Source organism: Lutra lutra, chromosome 4, assembly GCF_902655055.1.
Source record: "Lutra lutra chromosome 4, mLutLut1.2, whole genome shotgun sequence".
NCBI classification, from domain to species: domain Eukaryota; kingdom Metazoa; phylum Chordata; class Mammalia; order Carnivora; family Mustelidae; genus Lutra; species Lutra lutra.
Window position 1 is genome coordinate 166395474 of NC_062281.1, and position 26620 is coordinate 166422093.

Below are 26620 nucleotides of genomic sequence, written 5' to 3' on the forward strand. Positions count from 1 at the left end.
TTGGGGGCACCTGGGTGGCTCAGTGGGTTAAGCCTCTGCCTTCGGCTCAGGTCATGATCTCAGAGTTCTGGGATCGAGCCCCACATCGGGCTCTCTGCTCAGCAGTGAGCCTGCTTCCTCCTCTCTCTGCCTGCCTCTCTGCCTACTTGTGATCTCTCTCTCTCTCTCTGTCAAAAAAAAAAAAAAAAAAAAAAAAAGAATATGTTAATTATAGTCAGCTTGATGCCTTGATTTTTAAATTTTTTACAACTTTCTCAGTTTTATGCTACAGTAAAATTGTCAACTTATAACCCAAAGTTTTCTATAATCTTCTCAATAAAATTAGTAGTATCACAGAATATGAATTTCAGAACATGCTTTTCCACATTTATCCAATTCATAGTTTTTCTCATGATGAATTCTTTGCTGCTTTATTAAAAGGCTAATTGTAAGTTTTTCACATTCACATAGCTTCCATGTTTTTATGACTCCTTTGATAGAGAATGAGATGTGTCTTCCGGTTAAAAGATTTCCCACACGCACTGCATTTGTTTGTTGCTCTGCTGTGTGAGTTAAGTAATGTTTAAGGAGATGTGACTTCTTGATGAAGGCTTTTCCACATTTAGTACACCCATGGGGTTTCTCGCCTGTATGAATCCTCTGATGCATGACTAGCACTGAGGAGTCTGCAAAGGCTTTGCCACATTCTCTACACCTGTACGATTATTCTCCTGTGTGAATTCTAGAATGTTTATAAAGGGATGAGCTGTACTTGAAGGTTTTCCCACATTCCTTACATTCAAATCTCAAGTGTATGCAATTTCACACGTTTGGTAAAGGAGGAGTGCCAAGTGAACGACTTCCCACATTGAGGGCATTTGTAAGGTTTCTCTCCCGTGTGGAATCTCTAATGGACCACCAGTTGTGCTTTATGCATAAACGCTTTCCCACAGTCATTGCACACATAGGGTCTCTCTCCACTATGAATTTTTTGATGAGCTATAAGGTGTCCCTTACTGCTAAAGGCTTTCCCACAGTCATTGCATTCAAAGGTTTTATTTTTCCTTATATGTTTCTTTTCATGTCTAATGAGACGCGACTTCTTTTGGAAGGCTTTCCCACATTCAATGCATCCAAAGGTTTTTTTTCTTGCAGGTTTTTTTCCACGCCTAATGAGACAAAACTTGTTTTTGAAGGCTTTTCCACATTCCTTGTATTCATAAGAGTTTTCTCTGATGTAATTTTTATTGTAAGTGAGCAAGTGTGAATTAGGTTGCAGACTCTTTACATTTGACTCACATCTATGTTGTATTTGTCTTAAAGAAATACATTTTGTATTCAGATTACAATTCTGGACTCTCTTCTTGGTCAGTGTTTTCTCAAAGGTGAACATATCTTGGTCCAAAAAATTGTCTTTGCTTCCTAGCGCATCATCAAGTAAGCAGATAACTTCTTAAAAAGTGTAAAATGAAACATTCCCAGTTACTGTTTTCAACCTCATATTATAAAAAGAAAAAATTTAAATTATATAAAGTCAGGGGCGTCTGGGTGGCTCAGTGGGTTAAAACCTCTGCCTCTGGCTCAGGTCTTGTGGGATCAAACCCTGCATGCATTGGCCTCTCTGCCCAGCGGGGAGCGTGCTTCCCTCTCTCTCTCTCTCTGCCTGCCTCTCTGCCTACTTGTGATCTCTGTCTGTCAAATAAATAAATAAAATCTTTAAAAAAAAAAAAAAGAGGTTAATATCCCAAATCTATAAGGAACCCCTACAACTTAATAGCAAAACAATGGGCAAAGGACTTGAATAGACCTATCTCTAAAGGAGACATAAATGGTGAACAGGTATATGAAAAGATGTTCAATATCATTAATCACAGAAATGCAAATCAAAACCACAGTAAGATCACACCTCGCATCTGTTAGGATGTCGATTAGAAAACAACAACAACAACAACTAACCAGTACTGGCAAAGATGTAGAACTACTAGAACCCTGGTGCACTGTTGGTGGGAATGTAAAATGGTGGAGCCACTGCGTAAAACAGTATGGACTTTCCTCAAAAGTATCAAAAATAGAACCACTATACGATTCAGCAATCCCACTTCTGGTCATTTATCAGAAAAACTGAAAACAGGATTTCCTAGAGATGTTTACACTCTTTTTTTTTTTTTTTTAAGATTTTATTTATTTATTTGACAGAGAGAAATCACAAGTAGGCAGAGAGGCAGGCAGAGAGAGAGAGGAGGAAGCAGGCTTCCCGCTGAGCAGAAAGCCCGATGTGGGGCTCGAACCCAGGACCTGGGATCATGACCTGAGCCGAAGGCAGCGGCTTAACCCACTGAGCCACCCAGGCGCCCCGAGATGTTTACACTCTTGTGTTCACTGGAGCGTTATTCACAATAGCCAAGAATTAGAAATAATCTAATGTTGGGCGCCTGGGTGGCTCAGTGGGTTAAGCCGCTGCCTTCGGCTCGGGTCATGGTCTCAGGGTCCTGGGATCGGGTCCTGCATCGGGCTCTCTGCTCATCAGGGAGCCTGCTTCCCTCTCTCTCTCTCTCTCTCTCTCTCTGCCTGCCTCTCTGTCTACTTGTGATCTCTGTCAAATAAATAAATAAAATCTTTAAAAAAAAAAAAGAAAGAAAGAATCTAATGTTAATCAACAAATAAAGGGATGAAGAAAATATAGTATATACACACGCATACTTTTAAAAAGAAGAAAATCGGGACGCCTGGGTGGCTCAGTTGGTTAAGCGGCTGCCTTAGGCTCAGGTCATGATCCCAGCATCCTGGTCTCTAGTCCAACATCGGGCTCCTTGCTCAGCGGGGAGCCTGCTTCTCCCTCTGCCTCTGCCTGCCACTCTGTCTACCTGTGCTCATGCTCTCTCTCTCTCTCTAACAAATAAATAAATAAAATCTTTAAAAAAAAAAAAAAAAGAAGAAAATCCTGTCATGAGCTATATGGATGAACCCTGGAGACATCAAACTAAGTGAATAAGCCAGCCACAAAAGGATAAATATTGCAAAATTCCACTCATAGGAGATATTCAGAAATAGTCAAACACATGTGGGGCACCTGGGTGGCTCAGCTGGTTAAGCATCTGACTTGATTTAGGCTCAGGTCTTGATCTCAGGGTCCTGGGATGGAGCCCTATGTCAGGCTCCATGCTCAAGAGGGGAGTCTGCTTGGGAATTCTCTCTCCCTCTCTTCCTGTCCCTCCCTACACTCGTACACTCTCTTAGATAAACAAATTTAAAAAAAAAAAGTGACCAAACATAAATTGCTTTTGCATCCATCATCGTTATTTCTACCAATTGATATGACTTTGTCCTGAAAATTAACTGCTTTTTATAACCTCTTTCAATCTCCCAGATATAAGTCTCTAGAACCCTATTCTGCCTGTGACACCACATGCTTCCAACTCAAATTTCCCATTCTGGTTTCCACGCTTAGTGACTTCTATTAACTCTGGGGATCTGAAACAGAAGACTTTTAATTTTTGGCAACCTTTGTCTTTTATATATTTTGTGGTCAAGGTCAATTCTGATTGTCACCATGATGCCACACCTTGTCCAGTGTAATATCATCACCAATGAGCTCATATCCCTACAATATTAAGTCCACGGATACAATAACGCTAGGGAAAATGGGGAGAAGATGGTTCTTCATTATTTCTGAGATTTGACTCACTTCCATTAAGAGGCAATATTAGTGGGGCGCCTGGGTGGCTCAGTGGTTAAAGCCTCTGCCTTTGGCTCAGGTCATGATCCCAGGGTCTTGGGATCGAGCCTCACATCGGGCTCTCTGCTCGGCAGGGAGCCTGCCTCCTCCTCCTCTCTCTCTCTGCCTGCCTCTCTGCCTACTTGTGATCTGTCAAATAAATAAAAATCTTTAAAAAAAAAAAAAAGGGAGTTCCTATTTAAAAAAAAAAAAAAGACGGGATATTAGTGAACACTCTAAACTCTTAGCTCATTTCTTATTTCTCAAATCCACATGATCTGACTACCTTATAATAACCAGATGTATGGAAAAGATGTGTGCTCACATTGAGGATAAAAGGAGACTGAAAATTTTAGGAATTAAGAGCACAAAGCAAGGGCCTCCATGGAACAGGCAGTGCAGGGGGCCAGGGCAGAGAGGAGAGGGACCTCCCTCCAGACAAAAGCTGAGCAATGAGAAAGAGCAGCTCTGTGAGCACAGGGAGTCAAGGTGTCATCTGGGGATCTGACGATGTTATATCAAGGGGACCCAAAGCTGTGTGGCTTTTAAGAAGGCCTTCCTCAAAGAGCTGCTTCCAAGCTACCTGTCCCTCACTGACCAACTGGAATCTCAATTGCAAAGACTCCCATCTGCCCGGTTTTCTTTCACTCACCTGGACAGCGCCAGCGTGGGTTCTCTCCCTCCCCCAGCCATGGCTCTTGTCCTTGCTCTGCCTTGAAGATGCCTTTTGTTTTGGTACCGGGGCCCCCTGTTCATGGGAAACAACACAGAACTGGAGACAAAGTGCTAGAGACAAATCACTACCTCACAATTCAGGCTGCCTCCTTGAGTCTCAGGGCCTGGAAAGGATGACAGACAGGCTTTAGAACAGAAAAGACCCTTCTCCTCCACCTGGGAGCCAGAAGCATAAACACTCTGTTTATGCGTCATCTCAAAGGGGATGAAGAATCTGTGACCGCTAACGTTCAGGGACAAACTTAGGAATGCTTCAGAACGTCCACAGCTTCCACAAGTCCTAGAGGAAGGGCACTAGGAGTATATTCTTAGTTCCACTGAGGAGTCACCACCCCCTGTCTTTACCCACTGAGATGAGGTTTCTAAAGTTCTCCAACATCACATCCCAATACAAGGTTCTCTGATCACAGTCAAGCAGCTGCCACTCCTCTGGGGTGAAGTCCACAGCCACATCCTGGAATGTCACTGATCCCTGTAACAGCACATTCATCTTCAGCCTGTAGTGAGTACCGCCGGGGGAAGGGGAGGGGATTCGGAGCAATTCCTCCCATTACATTCATTGTTCTGAGTCCGCAGTTCAGTTATACAGGGTAACAAAAAACTACTATGTACTTGACTCAGAATTAAAATTTGGGAAAACAAAAATCATATTCAAATGGTCCCACTATATACATAAATATACATCCATATATATGGGAAGGGAGAGAGGAAGAGAAGGAAAGAGAGAAAATACTAAGTTCACTGAGCATTGCTTTGGTCTCATGTATTCAGTTTATACAAAAGGAAACTAAACAATGGTCATATGAAAACTGCTACTGCATTTACAACAAATCTCCTACATAAATACACAGCCCAATTTTTCTTTCGTAGTCCATGCCAGGCAAACATTTATCCATGGAATTGTTACAGCTTATTGTCTAGGACAAGGCCAAGAATTCGCTGATTGGGTATCCTTTTTCTATGACTGCCAAGATTCAGCAAACATTTACATCTCAGCATGAAAAATCATGTGCATACCCGACGGCCTTCACATCAGCTTTCTAAGTTCATGTTCAATTTAAATGTCTATATTTTTCCTGTTTCTTATATAGTAATACTTTCCCATGTCAGTATATGGATTCTTATTAAGTCACTGCAAATCCAACAAAAAACAAAGTGAAGTCTGAATGAATAAATGCATGGACAGACTAGACTGATGGATGTCTTGTCTGGAAACTGGTAATTTTCTGATACTCATGGGAAAGGACACAGACCTATGAAAAGGAGACTTCGGGGATTTCTCTGCCTTCCCAGCCTAGAAATAAGTACTCATATGCCAGCTACAGAAAAGGCTGCTTGGAAGTCAGGGAAGTCCACATTCTAGAAGAACCAACGTGTCTTTTTTTTTTTTTTTTTTAAGATTTTATTTATTTATTTGACAGACAGAGATCACAAGCAGGCAGAGAGGCAGGCAGAGAGAGAGGAGGAAGCAGGCTCCCTGCCGAGCAGAGAGCCCGATGCGGGGCTCGATCCCAGGACCCTGAGATCATGACCTGAGCCGAAGGCAGCGGCTTAACCCACTGAGCCACCCAGGCGCCCCCCAACGTGTCTACTTTAAATTCTTATATGATCATTGGAAACTTGGACAAGATGTTCTCTTTTGGGTAGATGTACATATTTCTTCCCTATTGATCTATTATAACTTACTGTTCATTTCTTAGCTAGTGATTTATTTTCACCCAGAAATTTATCCTAAAGAAATAAAATCGAATGGATGCAAAGATTAAAGCTTAGGCTGGGGAGCCAGGCAGCCTGGCTTCAAATTCAGCTACTCCACCTACTAGCAGTGTGACCCTGACAGAGTTACCCTAAACACTTTATAGCTCACTTTTCTTATCTGAAAAATGCTGGTAGTATTAGTCATAGGATTTTGTCAAGATTAACTAAGTTAATACTTGTAAAGCATTAATACTTGTAAAAGCATTTACATACATTGTAAAGAGCAGTATATGGTGCATGGTAAGCATTCAGTAAAACCGTAGTTATTTTTAAAAATAAGGAAGGAGAGATAAAAAGTGATGTTTTCTCATCATTGCTTATAATATGAAAACACTGAAAACAGCCTAAATATCCATTAATATAGTGTTGATTTTTTAAAAATGCTATAGGAAGGAACTGTTATGGAAAAAGGTTCCATTTATATTTGTAGGTGAAAAAAGTACATAAAATATGTAATACGATCCTTCCCTGCGCTTTTAAAAAATATACACACAGGGACACCTGGGTGGCTCAGTTGGTTAAGCGCCTGCCTTCGGCTCAGGTCATGATCTCAGGATCCTGGGATCAAGTCCCACATCAGGCTCCCTGCTCAGTGGAGAGCCTACTTCTCCCTCTGCCTCCTGCTCCCCTGCTTGTGCTTTCTCTCTCTCTGAAAAATAAATAAAATATTTTTTAAAAAGTATTTGGTGAGATATATCATATTTAAAAAATATGCACACAGAGACATGCAATCTTGGCAGTTATATATCAAAATGTAAATAATTCTTATTTAGGGTTACAGAGGGAAAGCAGGGTCCGATGTAACTTTTATTTTATACTAGTACTTTCTAAATTTTTTATAATGCATTACTTTTTCAAAGATATATGTACATACACACATAAAAAAAACAACTATACATATACAATTTACAAAGATACCAATTTTAAGCCAAGGTCTGTCTCTATACTATCTTGGTTCCACCTCTTCTAATCTCACCTACTTCAATCTTCCAATCACTCTTATAGCTCACCCTGATCAGACCTTCCACTTTCTTGCTGCTCTTCCAAAATACCAAGACTGATTACTCAGGATCTCTGTATATTTCATATGCTTGGACTGTTCTTCCCCAGAAAAAACCCAGATACTGCATAGCTCACTCTACCTTCCCCATGTCATTTAGCAGTGAGGCTTTTCTTGACCACCTCACATAAAATAGCTCCCTTCCCTGCCACCATCACTTCGGACACCCTTACTCCTTTTCCTCGGAGCACAGATTATGTACATGTTCATTTGGGTTTCGTTTATTTCCTCCCATGAAAAGTAGACTCTGTTCACTGTGGTATACCAAGCACCAGAACAGTGTTTGGTCCACAAGATACTTAGCAAATGTTTGCTGAGTGAATTGATGGATAAACCTCTCTTAGTGTTGGTCTTCTTGCTAGGCATTTTCTGAACACCCTTATTAAGCAACTTGGGCCCAAAGGAACTGTGAGGCCGGAAAAAGAACAACGGTCTGGGAATTAAAGACTGGATTTGGGGCCTGACTTAGCCATTAACAAGCTGTGAGGCTGCAGGCACTCAATGGCCATCTCTGGGCTGATTTCATTCCTTCTGAAAATGAAACAGAACTAGAAGATTCCTAAAAGACCTCTTAGCACTACCAGCCTGTGGTCACTCTGTAAACTATTTGTGCATTTAGGTAAGGGGAAAAAGGGAATCAGTAGCCCCAAAAGGCAACTGTCACAATAAACAGTATGGAGCCAGTCTGATCTTGAAAGATCCAATGGACCAATAGGAAATGAAGGGAAAACATCTGCATTACTGTGTTTTTGTGAGAGCCCAGGAGGGAGGGAGAGGAAGGGAGACGAAGGGAGACAAGGACAAAGGGAGGGGCGGCAGATGGGGAAAGAAGGAGAGAACCTGTTTAGCAAAGAAAGTTTCTTTGGGTAGTAGTTGTTCCTGTTTCTTCCTTTACCTTAATCTTATCCTCTTCCTCCTCCAAGTGAGTTTCCTTTTCCTGTGGGGCCTGACCACATACACCCAACTCTCCGTTTTTATGAATTTCTCACCTCTCTCCTCAAACACTAGGGACACCTCTGCCGACAAAGTCCTTGAAGGCACTCACTTGCAATGCCATGAGTCAAGCCCTACTCTCACTAGACAGGAGGGACAAATGTTGATTCTCGTCTCTCCTGAAATGGGATAAAAGGTCACAGTTCAAACAGTCTCCTCCCCTTTCCTTCTAGAAAAAATGGACTGGATGACAGACAAGCAACACTCCAACTGGAACCTTCACATTGGGGCCCACGTCTGTAAACTCACCATCACCTGTGGCCCTAGGCTGGCTTTGTGTGGATGGATTTTACCCAGGGCTGCTGGAAACTGAAACAGGCAGAAATATGCGAGAGGGACCCACGGGTTCAATTACACAGCCTTCCTGCAGAGACACCAAGAGTTCTCTCAAAAAACAGTGATTAGCTCTCACTCCTCAGAAACAATGCAAACTAACTTCTTTGTTGGAGGCAGAGTGCTACGTTGCAAAAAGAAATGAAATCTCAGGTAAAACTGCTACAAGTTTGAATACTGGCTGTGTGATTTGAAGCAGGTAACTACCCTCCTCTCTGTAAAACGATGAGGACACTTACATCGCAGAGTAACCATGATAAATAAATTCCATACTCTTGAAAAGTGCTTAACAGTGTCTGGCTCTGGGTATACTTGTTCTCGTCCCCGCCACCTTGAGGGGATTTACAGCCTTTTGCGAGTCAAAAGCTCCTGGAGTGAGATGAGGTTCAGTTCAACGCCCAAGCGTGGAGTCCCTAGGCAGCGCACAGAACCTACAACAACACAGCGACGCACTGACCCGCCTCACCCCAGCCAGACCTGGTCTCCACCTCAGGGAAGCGGGAGTCCAACCCTTCCTCGGCTTTCTCTGAACCAAATGGTCCCGTGCAGAGGGATTACCTACAGTTTTACTTCCTTTGCATGAACCAACAAGCCAGTCTTTGCTCTTCAACTGTCCCTCCAGCCCTTCAGGGTCACCGGCAGCTCGGCACCCAAGCAAGCCGAGAACTCGGGACACTTCCGGAAGGCTCCCTACGCGCGCGCAGAAGTAGCGACCCGCCCACTTTCCCAGGGTCCTCTGGGGGAAATCCACTGAGACTACGTTTCCCACAAGGTTCGTGGAGTTTTTGTCGGGAAAGCCGTAGGGGTTTCCTCTTCACCTCGTGAAGATTTCTGCTTTGGTGGCACTTAAGCTTCATGGAAGAGCTCTGGTTATATTGGAGGGAAATGTGTACGTAATTCTTAGTTATTAATATAGACATGACCTATAGAAAGCATATACCTTATCCACACGGCAAATAGAAAACAGTAATTTATTAAAAGCAAAATATACTATGGCCAAGTAATTTCTTCTTTCATTTTCTTTTTAAAAACAGGATATTTTGAGTAACACAGGAATAGCATAAATACGTTTTATTTTAAATAATTTAAAAATATAAACTGTTTGAGGTATTAGAGCCCCGTTAAAAAGTTTGGGTTGTGAGTCTGTGTGTGTGTGTGTGTGTGTGTGTGTGTGTGTGTGTGTGTGTGTGTGTGTTGTTTCAGGCAGCCTAATTAAAGTATATTTTCAAAGTTTTGTGTGGTTGTTTGTTTTTTTAAGATTTATTTATTTATTTGAGAGAGAGAGCGCGCGCAAGCATGGGGAGAGACAGAGGGAAAGAGAATCAGTCCCAAAGCGGACTCCCTGTTGAGCGTAGAGCCAGAGGCAGGGCTCAATCGGAGGACCCTGAGGACCTGAGCGGAGATCAAGAATTGGTTGCTTAAACCACTGAGCCCCCACCCACCGCGCCCCCTCTAAGTGTGTTGTGATGTGTATACACACACACACACACACACACACACACACACCCCTACATACAGTCTTGCTATAAAGGAACATTGGCAAGAAGCGAATTTCAAGTTTCACTCAGGGAAAAGACTTTGTAAGTGGAAAGAGATTTATTTTAGAAAAAGAACATTATTGGGGCGCCTGGGTGGCTCAGTGGGTTAAAGCCTCTGCCTTCAGCTCAGGTCATGATCCCAGGGTCCTGGGATCGAGTCCCCCATCGGGCTCTCTGCTCAGCAGGGAACCTGCTTCCTCCTCTGCCTGCTTCTCTGCCTACTTGTGATCTCTGTCAAATAAATAAATAAAATCTTTTTTAAAAAAAAGGACATTATTGAGGGACACCTGGGTGGCTCAGTTAGTTAAGCATTGGACTCCAAGCCTCTCTCAATTTATCTTGGTAGGGAATGGAAAGTGGTAAATGAGGCCAGCAGCTTTCCCCCTGTGTACCCCTTGGTTGATCTCATAGCAGAGTGCCTCCAGCTCCTGCACAGTTGCCCCTCCTGCTGTGCATGGTGGCCAGCAGCTTTCTTGGCCTCCCACAGCAGTTACTAAGCTCCCAGTGAGACACCTCCCAATGAAGAGCTTCCCCCAGTACCCCAAGGGGTGGATTTCCAACAGCTTCTGCAGGTGCAATGGCACAGCAACTTCTCTGCCATTCTGTGAGCCACGGCTGAGGTCTTCCCACCAAGGTCTGAATCTCAGCACCAGCTGGGGGGTGCTCTTCCTTTGGACACTCTATCCGAGCCCTAGAGATAGTGATTCTGGTTTCTGTGATTCACTTAAAAACTAATTTAAGAGTGAGTGGATACTGGGAACAAATATAAAAAAAGAAGACTGGCCTTGAATTGCTGATTGTTTAAGTAGGAAGCAGGTACATGGATGGGAATTCATTATACTATTCCCTCTATTTATGTGTATGTTTGAAAATTTCCATTACCTAAAGTAAAAAGTAAATAAAAAAAGAAGAAACAAAGCCCTAAAATTAATTCCAAACAGAAGAAAATGAACCTAACTGCATATTAAATCAATAATAAACATGCAAAGAAATGAAGCAATTTAAATAACTTTGAACACGGTACAGAAAGCATACAGTACTGGTGCTGAAACTCTTCTCCCAGCTCCTGTCCCTCATTGGAGAAACTCCAAAGTGTATTTAAGACAACAAGAGGAAGGGATGCCTGGCTGGCTCAGTCAGTTGAGCATCTGTCTTCAGCTCAGGTCATGATCGCAGGGTCCTGGGATTGAGTCCCACATCGGGCTTCCTGCTCAATGCGGAGCCCGCTACACCCTCAGCCTCCTGCTACCCGCCCCGCCCCTCCCCCGGCTTATGCTGTCTCTCTCTGACAAATAAATATATTAAAAAATTTTAAAAAGACAGTGAGAAGTGGGTAGAGGGCTATGGCGAGTGAAGGGCAACTGAGTAGGTCAAGGTGGCAAAAAGTGTCCAGTGGTATGCTCTAACTCACTGGAAATTAGTTATTTTTAGTTTGCAAGGGAAATTATTAAAATAATGGGGCACCTGAGTGGCTCAGTTGGGTAAGCGTTCCACTCGATTTCTGCTCAACTCATGATCTCAGGATTGTGAGATCAGCCCTGCATCAGGCTCTGCACTGGGCATGGAGCCTGCTTAAGATTCTTCCTCTCCCTCTGCCCTTCCCCTTCCAAATTTAAAAAGAAATTAAATAAAAATAAAAGATTAAGGTGCTTCTGGAAAAATCATAATGGAAATTATTCTTCACAGGTGAATTTAACCCATTTGCAGTTAATGTTATTGATAGGCTATTATTTATTTATGTCTTTTTTGTTTACTTTCTCTTTACCTTTTTTCTGCACCATTCATGTTTCCTGATCACTGCTGGATTTATTAAGTTTTCATTATTCCTCTCTTCAGATACATTCTATTTCTATGCTTTCTAGTTACCCTTAAAGTCTTTTACATCTTAGAAGGCCTAAACATTCTCCCTTTTTCTAGAACATGAGGACTCCCAAACTCAAACTTCCCTTTTCCACTTTTTGTTTTCTGTTTTCATTACAGTTTTTGTATTTTATTGTTAAAAATTAACATATATGATATAATCAGAAAAATGAACAGTTTCATGGCCGGGGCGGGGGGGGGGGGATGACAATTCACCATCCATGTATAAATAAAGGAGAGAGAAGGCATTTTTGAACAATCTTTTTATAGAGTGAAAAAAAATAAAATATCAAGGTCTGACAAACTCTCAGAGGTGGGAGAAATCAAGGGATTTCTCACCTAAATGCTCTGTTTCAGCCACAGAGCACAAATAGACTAGGGAGTTCTGGGAATTCAAGATGTTTGGATGGATCCAAGCATAGTTTTGTTTGTCTTCTTGCCAGAATCTTGTACAGCCCAACAATGAGGTCAGCAACAAAAGCTTTCTAGGAAAGAGTTTATATTTGCCCAGTACTGGAAATAATTTTATCTTCTCCTCATATTCCTACTTCCACTTAAAGGAGGGAACAAAATAATTCATGAAACCCAGATTACATGTGCCCTGATATATTACAATCAAAACTCCTTTGTTTTATTCCCTTATTTCCAGAGCAGACCATTGCACATTTCTTGCCACCTTGACCTACACATCAGCTCTTTGAAGGGGCCTCACATAATGCTGGCAAAGAAACCCCTACTTCCTCTCTTCCTGTAGCTTTAAGTAGTTTGGGGTTTCTCAGATGAGAAAGGCACAGGCTTGGGAAAGGGAGATAAGATGGAATGGCAGAACTAAGTAGGACAAAATGAGGATTTCATGTAGGAAATGAGAAAACAGTTGAGCTGGCAAGTCCTGTGATTAAATACCTAAAGAATTTCCTGCATGGCTGTCAAACTGATTTTTGAGGACAATTCTGAAAGAATGAGGTTCCAGAAATTTTTGGAACTGCAAGAGTGAAACCACCAGGTAGCCTCCTGAAATACTTGCGGAGTGTTGAAGAAGATATTCAGGGACACTTGTTAAAGATGGCAAGGTGGACTTTATTCGGGACCATCACAATAGGTATATGGACCCCTGTAATGGGATTTTAGTCGGGTAGGGAGATTGGGCTCAACTGTGAATACAGCATGGCAAGTGGGAATTTATAGCAAAGGAGTGGGGAGGGGAGGAATGGTCAATTGATGGAAAATTACTAAGAGAAAACATCAGAGGTAAGGAGGGTTCTGGCTAAATCGACCTAAAAGGAGTCCTTTCTTTTTTAAAGGTATTTATTTATTTGAGAGTGAACATGAATGTGTGAGGAAGGAGAAGGAGGGAGTGCGTGCGTGTGTGAGCAAGAGCAGGGAAAGGGACAGAGGGAGAGGGAGAAGCAGACTCCCGGCTGAGCACAGAGCCCAACGTGGGGCTCTATCGCAGGACCCTGAGATGGTGGCTTGAGCGGAAGGCAGCCCCTTGACCTAACAGGAGTCTTGCTGAAGAAAGGCCAGGGTGATCAGACCTCACCTGATGGACTGTAGAGGGTGAAGAACCAGATGAAGAACGAGGGTAGGAAATTCTGGTTAAACTGACTTAGTGAGATTCTTGCTAAACCTAGATTTTATAAGAAAACAGAAGAGAAGGCCTAGGAGAAGGTTTGGGACCCTGACTAAAGTTTGGTGAAGCAAAGGACTTTTGTCAGTAGACAATATTTAATTCAGTTCCTTAAATTCTAATGTGCTTGTTCAAAAAAGTACTATCATTCACTTATAGTCAATACACAATACGTTCTTCAAAAATGGCTAATGGAAGAAAAACAATGCAGAGTTGTAAATCAGCTTAAACTTGAAAAGGCTTGATTTCCAAATTCAGGTCCAGGTTGTTTTGTCACCGCTCAAGAAGGCATAAAGGTTTTTGACATTGTCAAGGAACACTGTGGACAGCAATAAAAACTCTAGCAATAAAAACTCACCCTTTTAAGGGAATATGTGTAACTTACATAATGTCACATTCCAGAGTGAAGTCCCTAAGCAGAGAAACTTGCTCTTTTCAACTTGACTAATGCTCCCTATGCTGTCACAGGCACAATTCCAGGCACCCCTAAGAGCTAAATCTATATCAATTTCTTACAAGAAAACAAATATAGACCCAAAAACTCACTCCCCAAAAGCTGCAAAGTATCAGGACACCCTACTTATTAAAATCCAATAGAGATGGTGCCCCTGTGGACACAGTCACACCTTATGTAGATGCACCAATGAAAAAGAACAGGAATATTTGAAGTGCAAATGTTTTATTTACAAACTTATTTAAATACTCATTCTCCCCAACTGAATACTTATTGTAATACAGAATACAACTGCTTTTCCCTTACAAATCGTGTCTTAAATTGGTTGTTTTGCTGTTTACATACATAGGAAAACATCTCTGTAACAAGTTTTATAACTAAAAAGGAGACAGATCAATAACACTGCCTTGCCCATTAAAAGTGCCAGCAAATGGATAAAAGTATTACTGAAATGCGTATTTCATATTAAACCACATTTTTTTCACTTGCATGTTAGGACTGGAAGAAAAAATGATAGGTACCTCACTCTTGATATAATTTAATGTAATAAACATTTTATACTCACACTTGTGTAATTCTATAATATTATAAAAATAAAAATCAGAAATAAGTATAATTTTCACTGATTCCTTGACTAATTTATGCTTACTTTCTAAGCGTTGTTATTTATAAATGTTTTCTGTGACCTTTTTCTGTAAAAATTTTATTATCACTTCCAAAACATGGTGGCACTGATTCTTTTTTGTGGGACTCTACTCTTCCAAATCCATTCAAATTGGTGGATTTCTCCCCATGAATTCTGTTTTAATAAGATTTATCTAATATTTAAGGCTTTGTCATATTCAACATGAATATTATGTATGAATTTTCTGATGTACGATAAGATTTGACTTCTGGGAAAAGGCTTTCCCACATCTGTTACATTCATAGGGCTTCTCTCCTGTATGAGTTATCTGATGTCTAAGCAGATGTGACTTCTTGATGAAGGCTTTGTCACATTCGATGCACCCATATGGTTTCTCTCCTGTATGAATTCTTTGATGTGTAACAAGCACAGATGTGTTACCAAAGGCTTTCCCACATACAATACATTGGTAGGGTTTCTCTCCTGTATGAAATCGAGAATGTTTATAAAGGGATGAGCTATACCTGAAGGTTTTCCCACATTCCTTACATTCAAATGAGTTCTCAAGTGTATGGGATTTCACATGCTGGGTAAAGGAGGAGTTCCAAGTGAACGACTTCCCACACTGATGGCATTCGTAAGGTTTCTCTCCTGTGTGGAGTCTCTGATGGACCACCAGTTGTGCTTTATGCATAAATGCTTTCCCACAATCATTGCACACAAAGGGTCTCTCTCCATTATGGATTTTCTGATGAGTTGCAAGGTGCGCCTTCCTGCTATAGGCTTTCCCACAGTCACTGCATTCAAAAGGTTTTTTTCTTGTATGATTTTTTTCATGTCTAATGAAATGAAATTTCTTTTTGAAGGCTTTCCCACATTCAGTGCATTCATATGAGTTTTTTCCAGTATAACATCTATCGTAACTAAGTAAGTCTAAAGTAGGTTGCAAACTCTTCCCATATAATTTACATTTATATGATTTTTTTCTTGTAGGATTTAGACTTGTGCTCATGTTATAACCATGGAGTCTGTCCATAGTCAGAATTTTATTGAATGTGAACAAAACTGAATTCAAAAAATTGTCTTTGCTTTCCTGGTGCTTCTCTGATTCATCAACAAGTAGGCAATCAGCTTCTAAAAAGGAGTACAATAAAACATGTCTAGTTAATTTTTTCCATACCAGTTATAGAAAGAAACATTATTTCAAATCCAGTATCTAATTCTGAAACAAATCCTCTATTTGCTTTGCTCCTGAACTTTAAGAATAAAGCTGCTGAAGAGGAAATGGGAGCAGATGAATGACATTAAAGAGAACAGATGGCTTAACTTGGGACCTATGAAAAGACCATGAAAGAGGCACAAATTACATTGAACAGGGTACAGACATCAAGGCATGGTTACCTCACATGAAGAGAGCCCACTGAGGAGATATGATCAGTGGATGAGGTGACCCAAGGAACAAGAGACTAGGGAGCTAAGGGAAGATATCAGAGGAAAAACTAGATCTGGAGATGGCAGGTCTAGAGTCCCCACTACTCCAGTCCTAAGTTACCCTGGTGGAAGGGCTCCCCATTTCCCTCATTCACATCTCTTTTTCCTCTTAATCACCTGGCACAATGGCGGTTGCCTCCAGGAACATTCTTATGTGTCCAGTCCTCTAACTTCATCCATATCACAGGTGAGATGGGCCTGCAGCTACCACAGCTGGGATATATTCTCCCATGTTCTTATAAGCCCAGCCACAGATTCTGCCTCTTTGCTACTGCTTTTATTCTGGCTGCATCTCTTTTTTTTTAGGGCAAAGCCCTATATATGACCATTTGTTATATTTGTATTTGACAAGTACTGTTTTTACATTTTCTTTCAATCTACCTAAAAATTTAATCCCCAGAAAGCTGGGAAGTCACTTTTTTAAAATCCTGAAGTCACATTTTCTTCATTCCTATCCTCAAAACTCTAAAATCTCCAATCCGGGGCGCCTGGGTGGCTCAGTGGGTTAGGCTGCTGCCTTCGGCTCAGGTCATGATCTCAGGGTCCTGGGATCGAGTCCCGCATCGGGCTCTCTGCTCGGCAGGGAGCCTGCTTCCCTCTCTCTCTCTCTCTCTCTCTGCCTGCCTCTCTGTCTACTTGTGATCTCTCTCTGTCAAATAAACAAATAAAATCTTTAAAAAAAAAAATCTCCAATCCATTTCTACATTAAAAGGGGGGCAACCTGCTGACTCAGAAGAGCATGAGGCTCTTGATCTCAAGGTTGTGAGTTCGAGCCCCATACTGGGTGCAGAGATTGCTTTAATTAAAAAAAAAGAAAGAAAGAAAGCTCGGGAGAAGGGGTTATATTCCCACTCCTAAGTTTCCCTCCTTGTGGAATGTTAGTACCACACCCCAAATTCTTCCTTCATGCCTCATTCTTCTCTGTGGAGCTACCCCAAGTACAGGGCTATAGCCATTAGTACACATCTCTTTATAGGGATTGGAGTTTCTGTCTTTTTTCCTTTCTACTTCAACTAATGGAAAGAAGTATTCTGTGTTACCTCAGCTAGCAGTAACCAACTGAAAAATTCAAGGCACTCAGCCTGGTGAACAAAACTATACATTATAATGAATTCACTCATGGTATCTAAGCATGCATTCTTCTCATCCTGAACAAATACCTTCTGTTCTAAGAATTCTAGACTCTAAATAACTACAATATTTTGCTCATGTCCCTTCCCCACCTTAAGATCCCCTTCCTCATCCCCCCTCATCTTATCTAGTCCTTAGATATTCTTTAGGGAAGAACCATTGTTCCATGATCTCAAAAAAAGACTCCTCTAATCTTCGTATACTTTTAACTTTAAGCTCCATTTTCTCTGTATTTCCAAGATAGTCACCACTGCTCCCCAAAACCATTCATTCTGACAATTAACTAGAACAGCAATGTTACTGTGCACTGAACAAATATTCCACACTCCTAAAACTTTAAAATGTTTTATATGGTTGTTTTGCCTTTTACACACCCAAAAAAATGGCAATGGGTTGTTTTTTTTGTTTTTTGCTTTCTTTGAATCTTTCTCAGGAAACATAAAAAAGGCTCACTGAAAGAATAAGAAACACCACCCACAATGCCTGACTTTACAACAGTGAATTAACAAAATGTTCATTAAATATCCATTGTGTGCTCAGCAATGGTGTAAAAACAAAAAAATGGTATAGGACTTTTTCTTCAGGGCATTATCATAAGAAAATATGCTTTATAAGCCATAAGGTTAAAAAAAAAAACAAAACTAAGAGAATATATGTCAAGTTTTCACGGTAGAGTCATAGGATAGCTAGGATGGAGGTTCCAAGAAGGTAGAGATCAACTAGGCTGGAGTTACCATGAAAGAGGAGAAGAAATGAATTCAGACTTACTGGCATGCTGGGCTTAGTTAGGCAGAGCACATCAGCTTCCAAAGAACTGAGGCACAGAAGATAATCATGTACAGAGTTCACTAAAGAGCCCAACTGTCACGGCATAGGGAAAAGATGGACCATTCTGGGCAAATAAAATGGGATCACATTAAAGAGGGCCTTAAAAGCCTTATAAATATCACAGTACAAGTTATGAAGAAATAATCTGTGTTTATCTGTCAGGAGAGTGACAAGGAAAATGTAATGATTTGGATACATCTTGCAGGAACATCTAAGATAAACCAGAAAATAGGATGAAATTGGCAATATAGAATCATGAACAGCCTAGACACAGTATTGGGAGTTCAAATTCACTTGGTTCATTAGGTTATTTGCTATGTCATTCAAATTTGAGGTCCTAGGGGATCTAAAAACACACTTAATTTGTGTCTCAATCATTTAAAGTCTTTTATGGGCTCTGTGGAAAAAGAAAATTTTATTTTAAATCAGCCTTAAATGAACTAATAATTGAAATCACAGGTAATAAGTCATAATAGTATTTAAGGAGACACTCTTGAGAGAAAAAAGCTAAGTTGCTTACTACAGTGATGTGGAGATGGCCAAGCAGCAGGCCAGCCATTATCCTTTATTACAATGTAAACAGAAAGGTGAAGGCTAAAGAATACGACATAGTGGTTACTATGAGAAAACAGAGATGGAGGCCCAGTGGGGAAAACGGGGAGCTGGAGAACGGGGAGTTGGGAAAATGGGAATGGGGAGTTGGGAAAATGGGAATGGGGAGTTGGGAAAATGGGAACAAGGAGTTGGGAAAGTGGGGAGTTGGGAAAATGGGAATGGGGAGTTGGGAGACACACAGATGCCACAGATAGGACAAAGAAAATCACATTAGTTCTTCAGAGGGATGCGGTTTCTGAAGGAGTTGCCATGAGAGAAGTTCTGAAGGTGGACAAGAAGGCAAGTAGCAATGGTGGAGAAGCAGTAGTGAGGGTGAGGACAGATTAGTGAGGAACCAACTCAAAGGAAGCTGGGGAATTTCCAAACGATATCAGTATTACCAGGTGAAGCAGAGAACTGCACTACAAGGTTAATACTGCCGGTTAGCAGTGAGACTGCAGATGAGCAAGGTGGGATGCACAGGTGGGTATATGCTACAAGAAAAGGAAGAGGTTTTTTTGAAAAGGGGAAATAATTAGAAAGAGCATAATGTTACTAAAAGTTTTGAAATAAAAACAACCAACATATACTGAACACATACTCTATGTCAACTATTTGAAAGATTTTATGTGGATTAACTCATATGATCTTTAAAAGAAACTTGAAGTGAGGATTAATATTATATCTGTTTTATAAATAAAGTTGTGCTACAAAATAATTAGGTTAGACAGTGACTGGTAGAGTAACACTTTAAATCCACATGATCTGACTACCTTGTAAGAACTAGATATATGGAAAAGATGTGTGCCCATGTTGACGATAAAAGAATGAAGATTTTAGGAATTAAGAGCACAAAGCAAGGGCCTCCATGGAACAGGCAGTGCAGGGGGCCAGGGCAGAGAGGAGAGGGACCTCCCTCCAGACAAAAGCTGAGCAATGAGAAAGAGCAGCTCTGTGAGCACAGGGAGTCAAGGTGTCATCTGGGGATCTGACGATGTTATATCAAGGGGACCCAAAGCTGTGTGGCTTTTAAGAAGGCCTTCCTCAAAGAGCTGCTTCCAAGCTACCTGTCCCTCACTGACCAACTGGAATCTCAATTGCAAAGACTCCCATCTGCCCGGTTTTCTTTCACTCACCTGGACAGCGCCAGCGTGGGTTCTCTCCCTCCCCCAGCCATGGCTCTTGTCCTTGCTCTGCCTTGAAGATGCCTTTTGTTTTGGTACCGGGGCCCCCTGTTCATGGGAAACAACACAGAACTGGAGACAAAGTGCTAGAGACAAATCACTACCTCACAATTCAGGCTGCCTCCTTGAGTCTCAGGGCCTGGAAAGGATGACAGACAGGCTTTAGAACAGAAAAGACCCTTCTCCTCCACCTGGGAGCCAGAAGCATAAACACTCTGTTTATGCGTCATCTCAAAGGGGATGAAGAATCTGTGACCGCTAACGTTCAGGGACAAACTTAGGAATGCTTCAGAACGTCCACAGCTTCCACAAGTCCTAGAGGAAGGGCACTAGGAGTATATTCTTAGTTCCACTGAGGAGTCACCACCCCCTGTCCTTACCCACTGAGATGAGGTTTCTAAAGTTCTCCAACATCACATCCCAATACAAGGTTCTCTGATCACAGTCAAGCAGCTGCCACTCCTCTGGGGTGAAGTCCACAGCCACATCCTGGAATGTCACTGATCCCTGTAACAGCACATTCATCTTCAAACTAAAGTGTGCATCATTTGGGGACTTGCAAGAGAATCATGGCAGCCTCTTTATGATCGTATCATATTCATTGTTGAGTTTTCAGAAAATATAACTATGGTATGCTTGACTCAGAATTATATTTTGTGATAGAAACAAAAATCACATTAAAAATATTCACTAGTGTCAGGACAGTTCAATTGGGTAAAGAATAGTCTTTTTAACAAATGGTGGTGTGACAGCTAAACATCCACATGCAAAAAAATGAGCTGGACTCCCTTCACACACACACAAACACCTTATATCATATGGAAAAATGAACTAAAAATGGATCAGAGACCTAAATGCAAGAGCTAAAACTATAAAATTCTTAGAATACATAGAAGTAAATCTTTCTGACCTTGGATTAGGCAGTGGTTTCTTAGATATGACAGGAAGTAGAAGTGACCACAGGAAAAAAATAGATAAAATGGAAATCATCAAAATTTAAATTCTGTGCTTCAAAGGACACATTTTTTTTTGTTTTGCTAATTGTTTTATAACCACAACAAATTTGTACAGAGAATACCCTGCACAACACAACACAATAAAGGTTCAAAGATTGAGGTGTTCCCCTAGGCAAGGCTGAAGATTTCAGTCTCTGGTATTTGGAATTTAGGCTGCAGTCCTTGGTTTTGGATGGATCACTGGGTGTGTGACTCAGTCCATGCGTTTAACCAGATTTGAACAGAAGAATGGCCACCTGGCCCAGGTAGAAGTAGATGAAGTGTTTGGTTTCATGTGTCACATAACTACCGAAGTTCCTCCCCACGATGCAGTGCCAGGTGGGGTTGTACTTCTTGTCAAACTCCTTTGAAAATGAAAGATGGGGTGCCTGGGTGGTTCAGTCATTAAGTGTCTGCCTTCAGTTCAGGTCATGGTCCTGGGGTCCTGGGATCAAGTCCCGCTTTGGGCTCCCTGCTTGGCAGGAAGCTTGCTTCTCCCTCTCCCACTCCCCCTGCTTGCGTTCCCTCTCTCGCTATGTCTCTCTCTGTCAAATAAATAAATAAAATCTTTAAAAAAAAAAAAAAGAAAATGAAAGACAACCCACAGAATGGGATAAAATATGTGCAAATCATATATCTTGATAAGAAACTTGTATCTAGAATATAAAAAGAACTCTTAAAACACAACAATAAAAAGACAACCCTGGGGCGCCTGGGTGGCTCAGTGGGTTAGGCCGCTGCCTTCGACTCAGGTCATGATCCCAGGTCCTGGGTTCGAGCCCCACATCGGGCTTTCTGCTCAGTGGGGAGCCTGCTTCCTCCTCTCTCTCTGCCTGCCTCTCTGCTTACTTGTGATTTCTCTCTGTCAAATAAAAAAAAAAAAAAAAAAAAAAAAGACAACCCAACTTAAAAATGGACAAAGGATTTGGAGAGGCTTTCTCCAAAGACACACATGGTCCATAAGCCATGAAAAGATGATCAACAGCATTAGTAAGTACAAATAAGAACTAAATGAGATATCCCTTCGCACCCACTAGGATGGTTAAAATCAAAGATAGACAATGACAAGAAGTGACAAGGATGTGGAAAAACTGGAACTCTCATATATTGCTACTAGGGTTGTAAAATGATGCAACAACTATGGAAAACAGTTTTACAGTTCCTTGAAATGTACCATATGACCCAGCAATTCCTCCTATGTATATACCCAAGAAAACCGAAAATATATGCCCACATAAAAACCTATACACAAATCTTCACAGAAGTATTCATCCAAGAGCGAAAACAATATAAGTATCTATTAGCTGATGAATAGATGGATAAACAAAATGAGTTATATCCATATAATGCAATAATTTTTGGCATACATGTAACATTGATGACCCTTGAAAAAGATGAAAGAAGCTAGTCAAAGAAAATCACATACTGTATTGTCTTAGCTACATTAAATGTTCAGAAAAGGCAAATCCATAGAAACAGAAAACAAATTAGGGCTGGGAGATGAGAGGAATGGGGAATGACTGCTAATATGGGGTTTCTTTTGAGGTAATGAAAATATTCTAAAGTTAGATAATGGAGACGGTTTCAGTGAAAAGACTGAAGACCACTGAGTTGTATATATTTTAAATGGGTCAATCTGTAATACCTGAATTATGTCTCAATAAAATTATTTAAAATACTGCTAAGATGTCCTTCATTCACTCACTCATAAAATGTTTAATAAGGACCTACCAGACACTGTAGTCGTGATACAAAAAAGACTAAAGACTAAAGGTATTACTGGTCTCAGAGATCTTACAATATATTAGACACAACAAAGTAAAAATATAGGTTAGAAGGTTAACATGTCAGACTCACATGACCATAATTAAATAGAAAATAAGGACTCTTTTACATGATAAAATATATCCTCTCAACCATAAGGCCAAAATCATGGTTAACTAACTTAAGCTGAAATTTAAAAAGCATGTAGCTACATACATATTACAAAGAGATAGTTAAGACCATATAGAACAGGGGTCAGCAAACTACAACCCATACATTGGCCTGCTGTTTTGTAAATACAATGTTATTGGAACATTTACACCCATTCATTTACTTCAGCTGCAGAGTTGAGTAGTTGCACAGAGTCTGTATGGTTTCCAAGACTAAAATATTTACTATCTGGCCCTTTAAAAAGTTAGGAGACTAGCTAGGGTTTGTCCTACAAATGCATAGACAGCTTGGTATTAAAAGGTGTATTAGAAATTCTCTAAATTGCGGTACTAAAGATGACAAAATATATTATTTTATCAACAGGGTATTTAAAAACACATAAGGGAAAAAGTTTCCAACTTGTGAAAACAATTTTAACAAGCTAAAAGTCTTTAACTTGATTAAAAACAACCAAAAAAGCCCCCACTATCTACTAAAATACAAGAGGAAACAATGAAACACTGGAACCATTCCATTAAAATTGGAACAAAAAAGATACTGGCTATTAATTACATTGAAAATTATAGTTCCTAGCAATCCTGTCCATTGCAATAAGACAAGAAAAAAAAATTGAAGATATACATATTGACCAGTAAGGCATAAAACTCCTTTGAAGAGTATATGACTGTCTACCTAGAAAATCTAAAAACCACCTAAAAAATTCTTGTACTTAATAAGAGTCCTGTAAGTTGACATAAAGTCAAATAGATAAATGCATATTTCCCAAACACCAAAATAGCCAATTAGAAAATATAATGAAAAAAGATCCATCCCATTCTCAAGAGCAACCTAAACCATATGTAAGAATAAACATTACAAGAAATGTATAAGAATTATAATAATAAACCTATAAAAATGTAAAGAAGGGGGGGAGCCTGGATGGCTCAGTGGGTTAAGCCTCTGCCTTCGGCTCAGGTCATGATCTCAGGGTCCTGGGATCGAGCCCCGTATCCGGCTCTCTGCTCCGCAGGGGCTTGCTTCCTCCTCTCTCTCTCTCTGCCTGCCTCTCTGCCTACTTGTGATCTCTGCCTGTCAAATAAATAAATAAAATCTTTTAAAAAATGTAAAGAAGAATAATGTATTCTGTGTTCAATAAGAAAAACTGAACACAGAATACATTATTGAAGTTAGGAATTCTATACAAATCAGTGTAAAAGTATACTGCAATCACAATTAAAACACCTTATATACTTCTTTATAGAGTCTGACAAGTTGATTCTAAAATTCACATGGAAGAGAAAATGCTCAGGAGTACCAGGAGACTCTGGAAAAGGGTACAAGGTTTACTTATGGTTACAGAAGAATATTAGAAAGGCTACGTACCTGAACTTACAAATTGAGTTCAATATAGTGCTGCTTACTGGCACTATGTTCTCTATTTACTATGGGAAACACTCTAAGAAAGTCATAGGAAATATGATGTTATATTTATCATAGGGTTGTTGCTGTGAATGTTATTTCTAACATTATCTCTATGAAAATCCATTACAGTATTTTTTTTTTTTTTTTCAGAGAATTGAATCAGGAATATCTTTACTTATCTGAGGAACTATTTTGCTTCATCCTCACAGATAATACTAATACTTTAACTGGCTGGCTAGCCATTTTCTATGATTGCTATAAGGACTGGGTACACATATGCAGCTCAAATTTATTCCAACTATGTGCAGACCCTGTGACCTGGATATCAGCCTACCAATTTTCTAAATTTTTTTTTTGGACTTGATCTAGTCAATCCACATTTTCCCTGTCTATACATTTCCTTTTTATATAGATTTTTGAGAGATTTAAGTGACTGAATAAATGGGTAGCTTACCTGGAAGTTGATCATTTTCTGCAGCTCTTACACAGAGATCTATGAATGTAAAAATGGGGAAAAAAGAATAGGAAGGTATAAAAAACCAAGAAGCGATGTAGAAAAGAAAAGAAGCACTATCAGAACAGAAGGACTCACATTCCAGCTTCAGTAAATGTCACCCAGTGGGAGAATGATTCTAGAAGATGTCAAAAAAATCCATATTTTATAAGCACCAAACTCTACTGGTGGTTCTATTATGAATATATGAAGGTTAGACAAGTATGTTGTACATTTCTGTCCTGCTGATCTAACAGCAAGCTGTTAATCTTTGAATCAGTGACATTTTTTTCTCCCAAAATTTATCCCAAAAAAATTTAAATGAATTAAAAGACTAACTAAAAGCCTGGTCTCTAAAACTCTCTGGAATCTCTGCTCTGAAGCTGGGATAAGAGAACTCAAACTGGGTTGGGTTTTCTTGAGAAGGTTGGACCCAAGAATTTTTTTTTTTTTTTAAGCTGGAGCACCCTTCAGTTAAAGTCTAAATTAGCCTCTCTCTCTCTCTCTCTCTCTCTCTCTCTCGATCTCTCTGGAAATTCACCATCTCCTATGAGCCCAGTATCGGTTTTTTAAAATTCCAACCAGCAAAGATGGGGCCACAGAAAGGCTAAAATATGCAAAGGGGACTCACAGCTTTATTTACAGCCTTCCCTGGAAGATCTGCAGTTTCAACAGAGATCCTTAAAAAAAAAAAGAAAAAAAAAAAGACTACAAATCGAGATTTACTCAGCAGTCACTGCTTTAATATTTCAAAACGAGAATAAATTCAACTCTTTGTTTTTTTTTTCACAGGATGCTATCTTGCAAAAAAAAAAGAATAAAATTTGGAGCACAGCATAAGGAATACAGTCAATGATACTGTAACTGTCATATAAGGGGTACAAATGGTAACCACACTTGTGGTGAAATCGGCATAATGCATAAACTTGTCAAATCACTAAGCTGTACATCTGAAACTAATGTAACACCGTGTGTCAACTATACTCAGAAGAAGAGGAGGAAGAGGAGGAGGAGAAAGAGAAGGAAGAAAATTTGGTGAAAACTCATCTGGGTTTGAATCTCAGCTCTTCCACTTTCTAAGCTGTCAGTCTAAAGCAAATAACATAACCCTTCTCTCAGCTTCAGTTAATTCCATGCAAAATGGAGAGAATACTTACTTCAGATTATTGTTGTGAAAATACACTAAAAAGAGAACACAGCAGTTTCTCTAGAAATGCTTTCTTCCTAGATCCCTTTGAATGGTTTAATATTACCTTTTGCAGGCTCTGGTAGGGCCAATGGTGTTCTTGTAACCAGGAAAGGTACAGCTGATGCACAAACTCCTACACAGTGATCTCCTACAAGAGCAGCAAAGCAAACCGAACCTGCCCCAGCCCCACCCGGAATCTGGGAACCCACTGAGTGGTAGTCAGACCCTTCTCTTGCTCTCTCTGAACTACTCCAGAATCGGACAGGACTCACACACCCAAAAACCAAATCACCGCACGTAGGGGTTGTGAAGTATTATCTTCTGTAGGGTAAGCCAATAAACTGGTCCTGCCCGTCCGTTACGTCCCCAGGCTCCACAGAGTCATACCTGCCAGACTTTCACCGCCACGCTCCCAGCTTTGCTTCTAAGAGATCAGGTTACAGAGCTCTCCTAGAGACTCTGGGCGAATGCCGCGCTCTCACTTCATTCGGCGCAGGTTGGAAGATTACGGAATACCGGCTGGCGACCCACTGCGCGTGTGCGGAAGTAACTGACGCCCAGGTTCCCAGGTCCCTCCGCGATGCAGGCTGTTCATAGGGGACTACATTTCCCATAAGGCCTGTGGAGCTCGTTTCCGGAAGGCATCGGAAGCCTCTGCCTCTTTGGGGGAGATTCCTGGGTTGGTATCTCTGTGGCGTCCCT

At 40.6% G+C, this 26620-nt stretch overlaps 1 protein-coding gene and 1 pseudogene across 7 annotated transcripts; both read right to left on the reverse strand.

Moving 5' to 3' along the window:
- Nucleotides 1-210: 210 nt before the first annotated feature.
- Nucleotides 211-11892, reverse strand: LOC125097408 (zinc finger protein 684-like; annotated as a pseudogene).
- A 2347-nt stretch (nucleotides 11893-14239) lies between these two features.
- LOC125097528 (zinc finger protein 684) lies at nucleotides 14240-26618 on the reverse strand. Of its 7 annotated transcripts, none has more exons than XM_047725190.1 (6): nucleotides 26306-26617; nucleotides 25361-25409; nucleotides 24691-24729; nucleotides 20286-20412; nucleotides 19858-19953; nucleotides 14242-15811 (listed from the first exon to the last, which is right to left on the reverse strand). In XM_047725190.1, the coding sequence occupies exons 3-6, from the start codon at nucleotides 24703-24705 to the stop codon at nucleotides 14907-14909; spliced, it is 1143 nt and encodes a 380-aa protein (XP_047581146.1). In that variant the 5' UTR covers nucleotides 24706-24729; nucleotides 25361-25409; nucleotides 26306-26617; the 3' UTR covers nucleotides 14242-14906. The 7 variants fall into 7 exon arrangements, with proteins under 7 accessions (XP_047581148.1, XP_047581146.1, XP_047581145.1 ...); XM_047725189.1 differs by lacking the exons at nucleotides 25361-25409; nucleotides 26306-26617 and adding exons at nucleotides 24829-24923; nucleotides 25983-26274; XM_047725185.1 differs by lacking the exon at nucleotides 25361-25409 and having other exon boundaries at nucleotides 20286-20460; nucleotides 26310-26618.
- Between the last annotated feature and the right edge of the window lie 2 nt (nucleotides 26619-26620).

What these genes read in the sequence shown, in the direction of transcription:
- LOC125097528 (XM_047725185.1), bottom strand. An exon ending in TAGAAACCTCATCTCAGTGG is followed by an intron (nt 19,954 to 20,285) that starts GTAAGGACAGGG and finishes TCCCATGAACAG; the next exon opens with GGGGCCCCGGTACCAAAACA. An exon ending in CCCACGCTGGCGCTGTCCAG is followed by an intron (nt 15,812 to 19,857) that starts GTGAGTGAAAGA and finishes ACTCCTTTTTAG; the next exon opens with AAGCTGATTGCCTACTTGTT.